At 47.2% G+C, this 11,840-nt stretch overlaps 1 protein-coding gene across 2 annotated transcripts in view; it reads right to left on the bottom strand.

The window, feature by feature from the left end:
- Nucleotides 1-6,347: 6,347 nt before the first annotated feature.
- FBXO10 (F-box protein 10) overlaps nucleotides 6,348-11,840 on the bottom strand; it is a 60,426-nt gene continuing 54,933 nt past the window's right edge. For both annotated transcript variants that reach the window (XM_050943059.1, XM_050943060.1), the window contains 2 exons: nucleotides 8,771-8,952; nucleotides 6,348-8,282 (listed from right to left, as the gene is read on the bottom strand). In XM_050943059.1, coding sequence (XP_050799016.1) covers nucleotides 8,105-8,282; nucleotides 8,771-8,952 — 360 coding nt within the window. In that variant the 3' untranslated portion in view covers nucleotides 6,348-8,104. The remainder of the gene's footprint in view (nucleotides 8,283-8,770; nucleotides 8,953-11,840) is intronic.

Raw genomic sequence — 11,840 nt, 5'->3', positions numbered from 1 at the left:
TTAGGTGATATGGGGTGGCTAGGAGGGACAAGAGGATAGGAGAGGCCATGCAGACCTCACAAACTTCCCTTAGTCCTGGATCAGTTGTGGCCCCATCAAGTCTGTGAAAGACAGGGGAATGAATGCTCTGTGGCTAACCTAAGTTGCTGAACAAATGTGGTTTGTGGCTATGCATCCGGAAAGAGGAGTCCAGACTTTCTAAGCTGATCAGCTCCTCTTCCTTGCTTGCTGTCTGTGCCTCTGGGAGAGTATTGTAATTCACATGAAAAGGATGCTCTCACCCTCTAACTAGTCAGATGAAGGAATGAGAACTCCTCCTAATCTTGATTCCTAACCTTGATTCCTACCCTTACTTGCTGTGTGACCTTCGGCAACAGCGTTAGCTGGGTTATTTCGGTTGTTTTTAACTGGAGCATATTGTTACTAACCTGCACGTGCCTCTGGCTTTCTGAACTTCATCAATTTCCCATCATTGCCAAATGTGATGAGGGAATCAGTGGAGGTTCAGCGTTTTTCTAATTACGTATAGAGCTGATTTAATTCTTCTACACCAAAGCACCCAGCAAAAACGTTGCAGCTTTTCTCCATCCTATTCTTCCCACTGTCAAATTTTCAGCTTTGCAGAAAACAGACAGGAGAGGACACCAGACAAAAAGAGACTGGAGCATATACACGGCAAGATGTCCTGCTGGCCCGTTGGTTATCATCATACTTACGCCAGTCACCCAACCAGACAGCTGCAGTGCTGTTTGCTCTGCTGAAATCCTTTAAGCATCATCGCAGAACCCAGCCAGTCACTCAGTTCTTACTGGAAGTGGAGGTCTAGCTAGGCTGTTGAAATGTGGAGGGAGGGGAGGGGGAGGGAAGCTGAGTGGGGAGCAAATCAAAACAAAAGTTATACATCCTCATTTCTTCACATTGTCATGCTGCACGGCCTGATACCCATCCTGTGCCCTGTTTCCATCCCATAAGCTAAAATCACAATGTAACTCAGCCCAGAGCAGGAGAAGCTGGCCATCTGTAGGAACCAGGCACCATTTTCCCTGGAGCCTGTTTAATGGCTGGCACACGGTATTCTAAAGTAAGAAGAATTGGATTGGGCTTTTTCTGGATGCTTAGCCTGTGCTGTTAATGCTCTCTCCTGTCCAAGGCAGGCAGCAGAATGAAGATGGATGAATAGCTGGTTTGTAGGTACTAACCCTATTTTTAGGAACAGGTTTCCTGCAGGGAGGTGAGGGGAAAGCTAGAACCACAACTCCAGCCTCAGCTAGAATAGAAGATGCAGGAGCATAGAAAACAAAACCTTTTCCAGGGTTTTTTGCCCCCATGTGCTTATTCAGATGTCCTCACACAGGCTCCTAAGTCCATAGGCAGGTACCTACATGAACGACCCAATTTAGCAAACAGCACATTGGGAATCATTAAGAAAGGGATGGATAATAAGATAGAAAATACACCTGTACCCCAATATAACGCAACCTCATGTAACATGAGTTCGGATATAACGCGGTAAAGCAGTGCTCTGGGGCGTGCGGGGGGAGCTGCTCACTCCGGCAGATCAAAGCAAGTTCGATATAATGTGGTTTCACCTATAATGCAGTCAGATTTTTTGGCTCCCGAGGACAGGGTTATAGCGGGGTAGAGGTGTATTGTATTGCCTCTATATAAATCCGTGGTATGCCCACATCTTGAATACTGCATGCAGATGTGGTTGCCCCATCTCAAATAAGATATATTAGAACAGAAAAAGGTTCAGAAAAAGGCAACAAAAATTATTAGGGGTATGGAACAGTTTCTGTATGAGGAGAGATTAATAAAACTGAAACTTTTCAGGTTGGAAAAGAGACAACTGAGGGAGGATATGATGGAGAGCTATAAAATCATGATGTGTGGAGACAGTAACTAAGAATTAAATACTCCTTGTAACACAAGAAGCAGGGGGGTCACCAAAGAACTTAATAGGCAGCAGCTTTAAAACAAACAAGGAAGTATTTTTTTTTGCACAATGCACAGTCAACCTGTGGAACTCATTGCCAGAGGATGTTGTGAAGGCCAAGACCACTGGTGGGCAACCTGCGAGCTGCATGCAGCCCATCAGCGAACCATGGCCACTGGGAGCTGCAGGAAGCATGCCTGCAGACTGTAAACATCAGCAAAATGTCTCGCGCCTGCAAATGGATTACCCTGATGGGCTGTATGTGGGCCGCAGGTTGCCCACCACTGGCCAAGACTATAACAGGGTTAAAAAAAGAACTAGATAAGTTCATTGAGGATAGGTCCATCAACGGCTATTAGCCAGGATGGGCAGCCCTAGTCTCTGTTTGCCTGAAGCTGGGAATGGGCGACAGAGGATGGATCACTTGATGATTCCCTGGTCTGTTCATTCCCTCTGGGGCACCTGGCACTGGCCCCTGTCGGAAGACAGGAAACTGGGCTAGATGGACCTTTGGTCTGACCCAGTAGGGTCGTTCATATGTTCAGAAGCGCAGAGTCCCCAGCAGCTCCTATTCAGGTAAATGGGGAACTTATTAAGGACCTGATTCAAAGCCTATTGGAGTCAAAGGAAAGACTCCCATTGGTTTCCACAGATTGTAGACCCAGGCCTTAGGCATAACATGGACTTAGAAGCCTCAGTAATTATGAGGGGGCACTTATTTTGGAAAATCGTAGCCCATTCTATTCAGCAAGGAGGGGCGATCCTGGCAAAGGCTGCAGCCCATCTCCAGGGAGGAAAGCCAGCGTAAGCTGGAGGAAGCAGGAAGTGTTTAACAGCTAGAGTGAACGCCTGTTATTTTATGTTGTGCATTCACTTCAGGGAGTGACTCGGGCCTCTGAGGCTCCCATAGAAACTCTCTCAGGAGCCGATGTAGCCTTTTGCACACTCTGGCAAGTGCTGTGAGCAGACAGTCAGTCATTAAAAGTGATAGAAAACGTACCCAACTTTCTGGGCAGAGGCTGCTAATTAATGCCACAGAGATTACAGACGGGCTGATCAAGGCAGAGGTTCTGACTGAAGGTCTGTAAATGCTACTGTGGAAAATCTAATTGGGAAAAGTTGGAAGATTTTTAGTCTAAAGATGGTGCAGTGGTTAATTAGCCGCCCTTAACTACTCTACCTGGGGCATGTTGTGATAATGAGACAGCAACACTTAAGAACAAAATAGCAGGAGTTATTTAGGTCCCAATACAAACTAATTGAAGTATCTCCCCTCCCCACCCACCCCCCCGGACTGTGTCAGCTTAGCCCAGCCAAGGAACATTCTATGTGTGTGACTCTCAATGTAGCCCCCTAAGAACAAAATTCAGCTGAAGAGCCAGGGTGGGACCCTGGGCTGGATCGTAGCCCCCATCAAAGAAGCTGGGAACTGGAAGGATTTCGGTGTCCTGTTTCTTATTGGTGTTGGCAGGGCAGCGGGGCCGAGGAGCTGAGCACCTAGTCCGGGTGATCTGGGAAAGGCAGCGTTATCACATAGCTATTACAGAGAATGGGCGTAGTGCCCACTTGTACTATGGCCCTGTTATGCTGTTCTGGTGCCAGCAGGGGGTCAGAAACAGGGCCCTGAGAACAGACCCTGCACACGGGCCTTTCCACCAGCATGAAGCTGGCTATACACCAGCCCAACTCCCTGCTGCTGGCACCGAGAGTGAGCCAGGGCTGGGAAGGGGTCAGCGTTCACAGCTGCCTAGGGGCCACGGAAACAGTGTGTAAGTTAGAGCAGCCCTGAAACTACTGTAAATGACACAAGGGCCAGACGGGGCCCTACACAGCCCCAGACTATGGGGCCACAAAAGTGGCTTAAAGCACGTTTGTCTCTCTCCCCCTAGTGAGAATAATTGGGGTCAAGGCATGTATGTGTGTGTCCTGCTAGAATACGTACTGTAACACTTCTGTGTGATATGATGCCCACCGACAGAGCGAACATGCCAAAATTTCACCTTGCAAAAGCACTTTGTAGGGTTGGGAGTCCAGTTTCTCATGTGGGATTATCAAGGGCTACATCTTCAGAAGACCAAGCTTCACCACTGGTCTAATAATCTGGTCTCCCAAATGTGGCCACTGCCATCTCCAGCCCATTACAGAGTCTGTTCATGTCCAGGCAAAAATAAATGTGTTCAGTTCGGCTGTGTCAACACTGACCTGTGTTTTGTTCTACCAGCTGACAGCCCCCCCCCCACAATCTGTCATGCCTGTTTCCCTGGTTATTTAGAACGCAGAAGTTATCTGTAAATTACAACCTGTCAGACCCACTTCTCCGCCTGCCCAAAGCAGCTGTTCTTGGTAATTGGTGGAGAAATGCATTTTGCAAACATTGCTATCGGAATGAATTTATACTGAATGCGCCTCTGAAAGCCTGCCTGGCTCCAGCCTCTCGTGCCCTAACACTCCAGCTCTTCGAGCTGATTGAATTAAGCGCGTGACCTGCTTGGCACCGTGATTGACAGCAGCTTTTTTCAGGTCCTTCTGACAACAGGTGCGCTTCACTCCGGACTGGCCCTGTTTACAGTGGGCTAGCACCACTAACAGCATTACACATTGCCGCATGCCCGGCTACCCTATACATGCCCCGCCCCATTATCCCGGAGGTTAAGGCCTCACCTTGCACGTCACAGCCCTGTTTTCAAAGCCCCACGCTGTCTGAGATGGCCTGCTCTGGCCTAGGTCAGTGCCCTGATCACTGAGCTATCCACATATTCATCAGGTCAGAATGTAAGTGTTTACACAACGCTGTCCCCCCCAAAAAAACACCCCCTCCCAGCCCAGTGGTCATGGCCCTCAGCTGTGAGATGGGAGAGCCAAGCACAGGGCCTTTCTCCTCATCACTGGGCTAGTGGGGAAACAGAGGCAGCATTGCCCCCTCCTGCCCCCTTCTCAGTTTTTCTTGAAAAACAGCTGTCCTGGCTGCAGGGAGGGTCCATGGCTGGGAATCCTGAACTGAAGGGGGCACTCCCTCTGGCCTAGAGTTAGGCCCCGAAGGCCCTTGGAGGGGCTGGGCTTAGGCCACACCCCTCTCCTCATTATTTCCGACTGGTTGGTTTAGGTGGCTTAGGTTGCTGGATTCTGTGGATCTCATTTTCAAGGGCCTGGCTCTCCCCGGACCTTGTACAGGGTGCCTGGAAGCCTCATTCAGGATGTGGATTCCACCAGGCAGCAGAGCACCGAGACATAACCTGTTGCAACACTGAGTCAGAGTCCCAACCTGGGATCTTAAGACTTCTAAACATCTTTGAAAATCTGGCCCCATGATCTTGCAATGCCTATCACAAGTGCTGATTTGACTGGTTGATCGCTCCAGGGGTGCTAATCCCATTGACACCAGTGGAGGATCTGGCCCCAAGTGTGAATGAAGCCTGAGAATTAAATAGGGTGTTAAAAATCAGGAAAGTTTTCAGAAGAGTCTGACTAAGTTACTACAGCTCAGAAAATCCCTTGAGAGCCTGATGTGTGTGAAATGAACATCGCCACACAGGTACAGGCAGACGGGATCCTGCATGCAAGCTCCTGCTCTGAGGAAGTTAAGTATTAAATGATTCTGGTCAATCATTTCTCTACTTTCATATTATTGTTTTAAAGCAGGTCACGTGGATCTCGAGTGCATGTACCTCTTTGTGGCATGTGGGTGGGTATGGAGATCCTCTCTAGTCAGTAACACTGGTTATATTTGCCAAAGCGACTAATGATTTCAGAACACTGTTTTTGGGTGTTCAACCTGAGATGCCTTAATGGGATGTGATTTTCAAAGGACAAATGCTCAGCACTTTCTGAAAATCAGGTCCCTTTTAAGGCAGCTCAGGTCAGGCACCCAAAATCACAAGGCACATTTAAACATTTGGGCCCTTATCCGCTTATGTCTGGAAAATTGAAGGACATAAATCCACACCGTGTAGAGGTCAAGCACTGGCCTCTTGGAAGGGGATGTGGGAGGATGCCATATCTTATACTGACACGTGCCAACTTTTCATAAACTCAAGGTTGGATCAGTGGGAAGAATGTCTCCCTACAGAAGAAACTAACACAATAAGAACAGGGATCCTTTGTTCAATCTACAACTCTGAATAAGACAATTATTTAGTTCTTAGCTCCAACATCTGGCAATTTGCTGATTAGTCTTATTTTAGCAAAACAAGATTATCTGTTTACCCAGCTTTCCCTTACCCGATCGCTGTTTGCTAGGCCTCTGCTTTCTTGACCAAACTCTGGACTTTGGGTCTGGAAAAGAGCTGGCACAATCCATAGACCAGGTTGTTATATAAAATGCACATGGATTTTAACCCTTCAAGAAATGCCAGTGACAACCTGTAAATTCTAATGTTTGCCTTATGTTTGCAAAATAAAAGTTTTTAAAAAACCCCTTAAAATATAGCACTTTATTGTTGTCATATACAGTTTTTAATTACAAAAGTTTTCACATAAAACAATTGTTTTTCTTTAAAAAAAACAAACAAAAAAACATAGGGTGTAAACCAGCCTCGCTACTTTCACTTTAATGGAGTCAATGGTTCTTCAGTGGAGTCATGTCAATTTTTACCAGCAAGGGGTCTGGACCAGGATGTGTGTCACAGACAATGTGAAGTGGAGAGAGAAGATTCAGCCTAGACCTTGCCTGAAAAGAAGAGAAAGATCCAGGTCCCGAGCTGGTATAAATCCACTGAAGTCAACATGACTAACTGAGGCTCCGTCCCCAAGTGAGAAAGGCTGAAATGTGAAAGAGCAACACTCTCCTTTGCCCTGTAATTCCAACATCCTGCAGAAGGCAGAAAAAGCTTCAGCTTCCATTATTGGCAAACTGTACCAGCTCTAGATAGGTGCCTTGCTGGGCCTGGAGTCGCAATGCTATACCTCAAGGGCACAGATGGGAGAACTGTATATCAGGCAGGTGGGCCCTGTTTGCACACGGGATCAGGGGCAAAGAAGAGCCCTTTGCATATTTCTTACTTGCCTCCAAGATTCAGCAGCAGAAAATGTTTTGGAGTTGTCCTGATTTCTCATGTTATAGTCACTACGTGGTGCAGCACACTGTGACTTTCACACTTGCCTGCACAGCTGAACTCCCAGTACCCAGTTCATCCTTGCAACAGCACTTCGGGGTCTGTCTACAGCAGGACCCTGACCCACTGCTTGAAAAGTTTCCCTCCTGCCACTTAAAGAGTTCTTGAATGTTTGTCTCTCATCCTGGTCACGGCATTGGTTCAGGAAGACCAATCGCTGGTGACCGTTGTCAGGGAAGGATGAATTTGCGAGGGGAGATGAACTCCTAGCATTTAAAAGTTGCAGTGTGAACTCTGACTTTACTATTTATTCCTCATTGTTCAAGACCATTTTAGCTCCAGTGCAGACTGGGTCTTAACGCATCGTCTCCAACACTAGGACTTAGAGGAGGCCTGGACATTTGAGCATCACGAGTGCAGCAGCAAATCTTACACTGCAAGCTAGAATTGCTACAAGCAATTATTTCCTGGAGATAAACCAGATTACACAGGACATATTATCAGCTTCTAAAATCCTCCACTCTTTACATACTTTTCCCGTACAGGTGGCCGCCAACAAGCCACTATGGAGTATTTTTTGCCCTCTTTAAGTCATCATGACATTCTGCCTGCTTGTGACTGAACTTTGAGTGGCGTTTTTGTTGCTGTTTAGTTTTTTGCCCTGCGAGTCTACGGCTTCATGTAACTGCAATGCTCCTTTCATTTTGCCACTGCAACAGGCAAAGCCTGTGCCTTTCCTCTGGGCTGAAACAGTTCCAGTTCCTGGCAGGAAAGTAAAATTCATTCCCAGTTCCTTTCCTAGGTCACTAACTGGCTAGACACTGGCATTATTGTGATCTGTCCAAGGCAACTGATTTGCTTGGCAATTGCTATAAGATTGGTCAAATGGCTCAAATAAGAAACAAAAAGCAGATGGCAATGTGCTCCTGCCACTGTTGATTTAGTGTGTAACATGTTTCAGGAGTGGCAGTATCCCAAAGTGGTAAAAGAAGGGGGGATTAAAATGAAGAGCCCACATTGAAAGCCTCTTCCAATGAATGGGCACAAGAGACCCTTCCTGGCTTGGTCTCTGCAGTGGCACCAGCCTAAGAGAGAGGTGAAGAAGCTCACATGGGAGTCAAAGAATAGTGCAGAAGATGCTCCCGTTGTTGCGACAGCCTCCGTCCATCCGTGCAGCTATCCTGGTCGACATGGTGGTAACTTTCTGACTGTTCGTTGCCGTGGAGGTTCCTCGGGTGGATCCTTCAATGTGAGGTCGTGCTGGAGGGTTCTCCAGGGTCCATGCAACGTCAGACCTGAAGAAACAGAAAAAAACACCCTACAAGCAGCCATTAGCACTTCTCCAACCTCCCTTTAAAGGCCAGGTGAAATTGATTGGCCCTGGAAAAGGAGGCCGCCCCCACATATGAGAACAAGCCTGCTAGGAGAGGGCCAATGGAAGAGCATTCGGGGGGGCCGGCATTAGAACAGGTGCATCAAGCCTCTTGCTTCTCCCCAGTGGAGAGCCTGGTTTTCCCAGTGTCAGGAGTGAGATGCTTCCAGCCTCCGTCTCCAGAAGCCCAGGCTCCTTTGCACAGGTCCTCACAGAGCTTGGCCCTGCAGGAGCCGGTGCCTGGTGAAGCTGAGCAAACCTGCCCCAAATGAAGAAGAGGGTGAGAAAAGCGGAGCCGGCTCATGGCCTGAAGCCTCCAGCTTGTGGCCTCTCCTCGGGGTCACTGCCCACATTCTGAGAAGGGCTGTTCTTGGCCAAGGGACTCAGTAAAGAGCAGCGCGAGGCGCTTACTTGCTCTTGAAGGTGAGAAGTTTGTTGTTCTGCACAATACAATCTTCTGCATTCGACACCTGCTGCAAAATGGTCTTCTTGGACCTCCCTTGAAAAATCAGGTTTTCCTGCACCAGGCCTTTGGTTTGGTCAAGCATAACAATCCCATAATCCCAAAAGGACTGGATCCTGTTCTTGGTTACCTGGGGGGGAAATATCCCAACATGGCACAACCAGAACCTGGCAAGAATATTGGGCCACGTGGCCTTTTCCATGATCTAGTCAAATAAAGTGCTGCAGTTGTACATGGTACTTTAGTATATCTATTTGCCCGTGATCAATACAAACAAAACCCCAAAGATCTTAAAGTCTAGGGCCCTGATTCAGCAATCTGTCCCTATTCAGCATAGCACGTGCTCAGCGGTAACCACAGACCGAAGTGCTTTGCTGAGTAGACACAGATTTAGAAATGGACTTAAATGCACTGATGAACTGGGGGATAAATGTCCAACTAGGACCAGTACAGTTAAGCAAAGGGGCCATGTTTAGGCCAGACTGGACCAGAGAGAGATCGGCTGGGGAGGTTACAGAGTTCCAGGATGGTTTCTCATGTGGTCACAGAACTTTGAAAGAGTCATGTTCAGAAGGCCGTTAATTCTATTTTATTAAGGTGTCCTTGTAATCCAGAAGGCTCACATCTGGGGACGGAGTTCTGGGCGAAGGTGTGTTTAAATATGGTGTTGGCTGAAGGTCAGTGCTGTGCCCAGTGGGGCTAGGCAGCTGGACTGCGGGTTACAGGTCTCAGAAAGAAGTGTGCCGCAGGACCCTATGACTGGGCAGTGACCACCCTCCATTCAAGCTCCTGAAGCTTAAAACACCCAGAGATCCAGCAACCCAGAGGCTTGGTTGTTCCAATGGTTAATTACTCTCGCTGTTAAACATTTAAACCTTATTTCCAGTCTGAATTTGTCCAGCTGCTACCTTCAGCCATTTGATCGTGTGAGACTTTTTCTCTGCTAGAAATTTACCAGGGGATGTGGTGGAGTCTCCATCAGTGACAATTTATAAATCAAGAGTATATGTTTTTCTAAAAGATCCACTGTGGGAATTATTGTGGGGAAGTTCCCTGGCCTGTGTTATAGGAGGTCAAACTAGATGATCCCTTCTGGCCCTGGAATCTCTGAGTGAGAACTAGGATCCCCTCACCGCTGAACGTCTCCCATGGGCAGCAGTCCCAATCTCTATCGTCCTTGTTATCCTGGGCAGAGCCACCAGGGACAGTGCAAACTGTTTACTTCTTCTCACGCGACTCTTGGGACAGGTAATAGATCCTTGCTAGAATCTGCATGAGAAACAACAACACCAACTAGTGTAGCCCGGGCTTCAATCAGTGTCCCCTGGGGCCTGTGACAATTTGAATTCTCCCTCAATCCCTCAGGGGTACTTGCGCCCAGGGAGCAGTGTGATTAGGGTTTCCATAGGTCTAGTTTAGCCTTAGGCCCAGATGACAACAGTTCTCTGATCAGAATGTTTTTCAGAAGAAGTTTGTGGTTCATGAACAGAACGGAGGAGAGAGCACCCATCTCGACAGTGTAACCTCAGAGCTCTCTGCGTGTTCATTGTCGGGGCCTTTTCAATGAAGATTATTGCAACAGACTAGTATTGTGCCTTACTGTGGCTTCACCCCATCAAAGACTAGAACAAAGGTGACTTTTACCCTTAGGGTAACACTGGCAACTCGCGAGGAGTGGGATTGCAGCATCTAGTTTGCAAACATCGGAGCAAACTGCAGCAACTCCTGCTTTTAATGCAGTGGTGCAGCCTGCAGGTTCTGGAGGTCTCAAGGTGCAATGCTCCCTCTTGCTCCAAGTAGCTTGGTTGTTCAGGCGGACATGGGGCAATGCATGCTGGGATCTGTAGTCCTCACTAGCCACACCAATACACTAAACATGAAACAACTGTCGACCATAGTGCAGAACTGCTTGGGCTGCATTTGGCTTTTGGGCAGGATTTTGGCTACCGTTGGGTTAGATACAACAATGGCAGTGGAGCAACTAACTCAATAAAGCAGGTGGGGTAGGAGAAAGACAAGCAAAGTGAGACCACTGTAGTCAAGGGGACTACTGCAGTCTCTGGCTGTCTCCTTTGCTCTCTTTTTGGCAAATAGGTTCCACATGGAAGCCACAATTGTCCATCCACCCACAAGGAATACTCACAGAGCTACCTACACTGGGAAAAGTCAGATCAACAGTGTATGAAAAGTAAAATAAAAATCAACATTGGAGTGACAAATGTGCTATTAATCAGAAGTGTGGCCTAGTGGCTAGATGAACACCGTTTGTAGGGGAAGAATCAAGTTGGTTTTTATAAAGGAAAATCATGCCTCACCAATCTATTAACATTTTTAAGTGAGTCAACAAACTTCTGTACAAGGGTGATCCAGGGGATACAGTGTACTTGGACTTTCAGAAAGTCTTTGACAAGGTCCCTCACCAAAGGCTCTTAAGCAAAGTAAAAAGTCATGGGATCAGAGGGAAGATCCTCTCCTGGTTAAAAGATAGGAAACAAAGGGGTAGGAATAACGGTCAGTTTTCAGAATGAAGAGAGGTAAATAGTGGGGTCCCCCAAGCACCTGTATCGGGACCAGTCCTATTCAACATATTCATAAATGATCTGGAAAAGGGAGTGAACAATGAGGTGGCAAAAGTTGCAGATGATACAAAACTACTCAAGATAGTTAAGTCCCAGGCAGACTGCGAAGAGCTACAAAGGGATCTCACAGAACTGGGAGACTGGGCAACAAACTGGCAGATGAAATTCAATGCTGATAAATGCAAAGTAATGCACATTGGAAAACATAATCCCAACTATACATCTAAAATGATGGGGTCTAAATTAACTGTTACCACTCAAGGAAGAGATCTTGGAGTCACTGTGGACAGTTCTCTGAAAACATCCACTCAATGTGCAGCGGCAGGCAAAAACATGAACAGAATGTGGGGAATCAATAAGAAAGGGATAGATAATAAGACAGAAAATATCATAATGTCACTATATAAATCCATGGTACACCCACACCTTGAATACTGTG

Source organism: Gopherus flavomarginatus, chromosome 3, assembly GCF_025201925.1.
Source record: "Gopherus flavomarginatus isolate rGopFla2 chromosome 3, rGopFla2.mat.asm, whole genome shotgun sequence".
Classification (NCBI taxonomy): Eukaryota; Metazoa; Chordata; order Testudines; family Testudinidae; genus Gopherus; species Gopherus flavomarginatus.
Note: the sequence above shows the minus strand (reverse complement) of the source record. Positions and strands in the feature narration are given on the sequence as shown.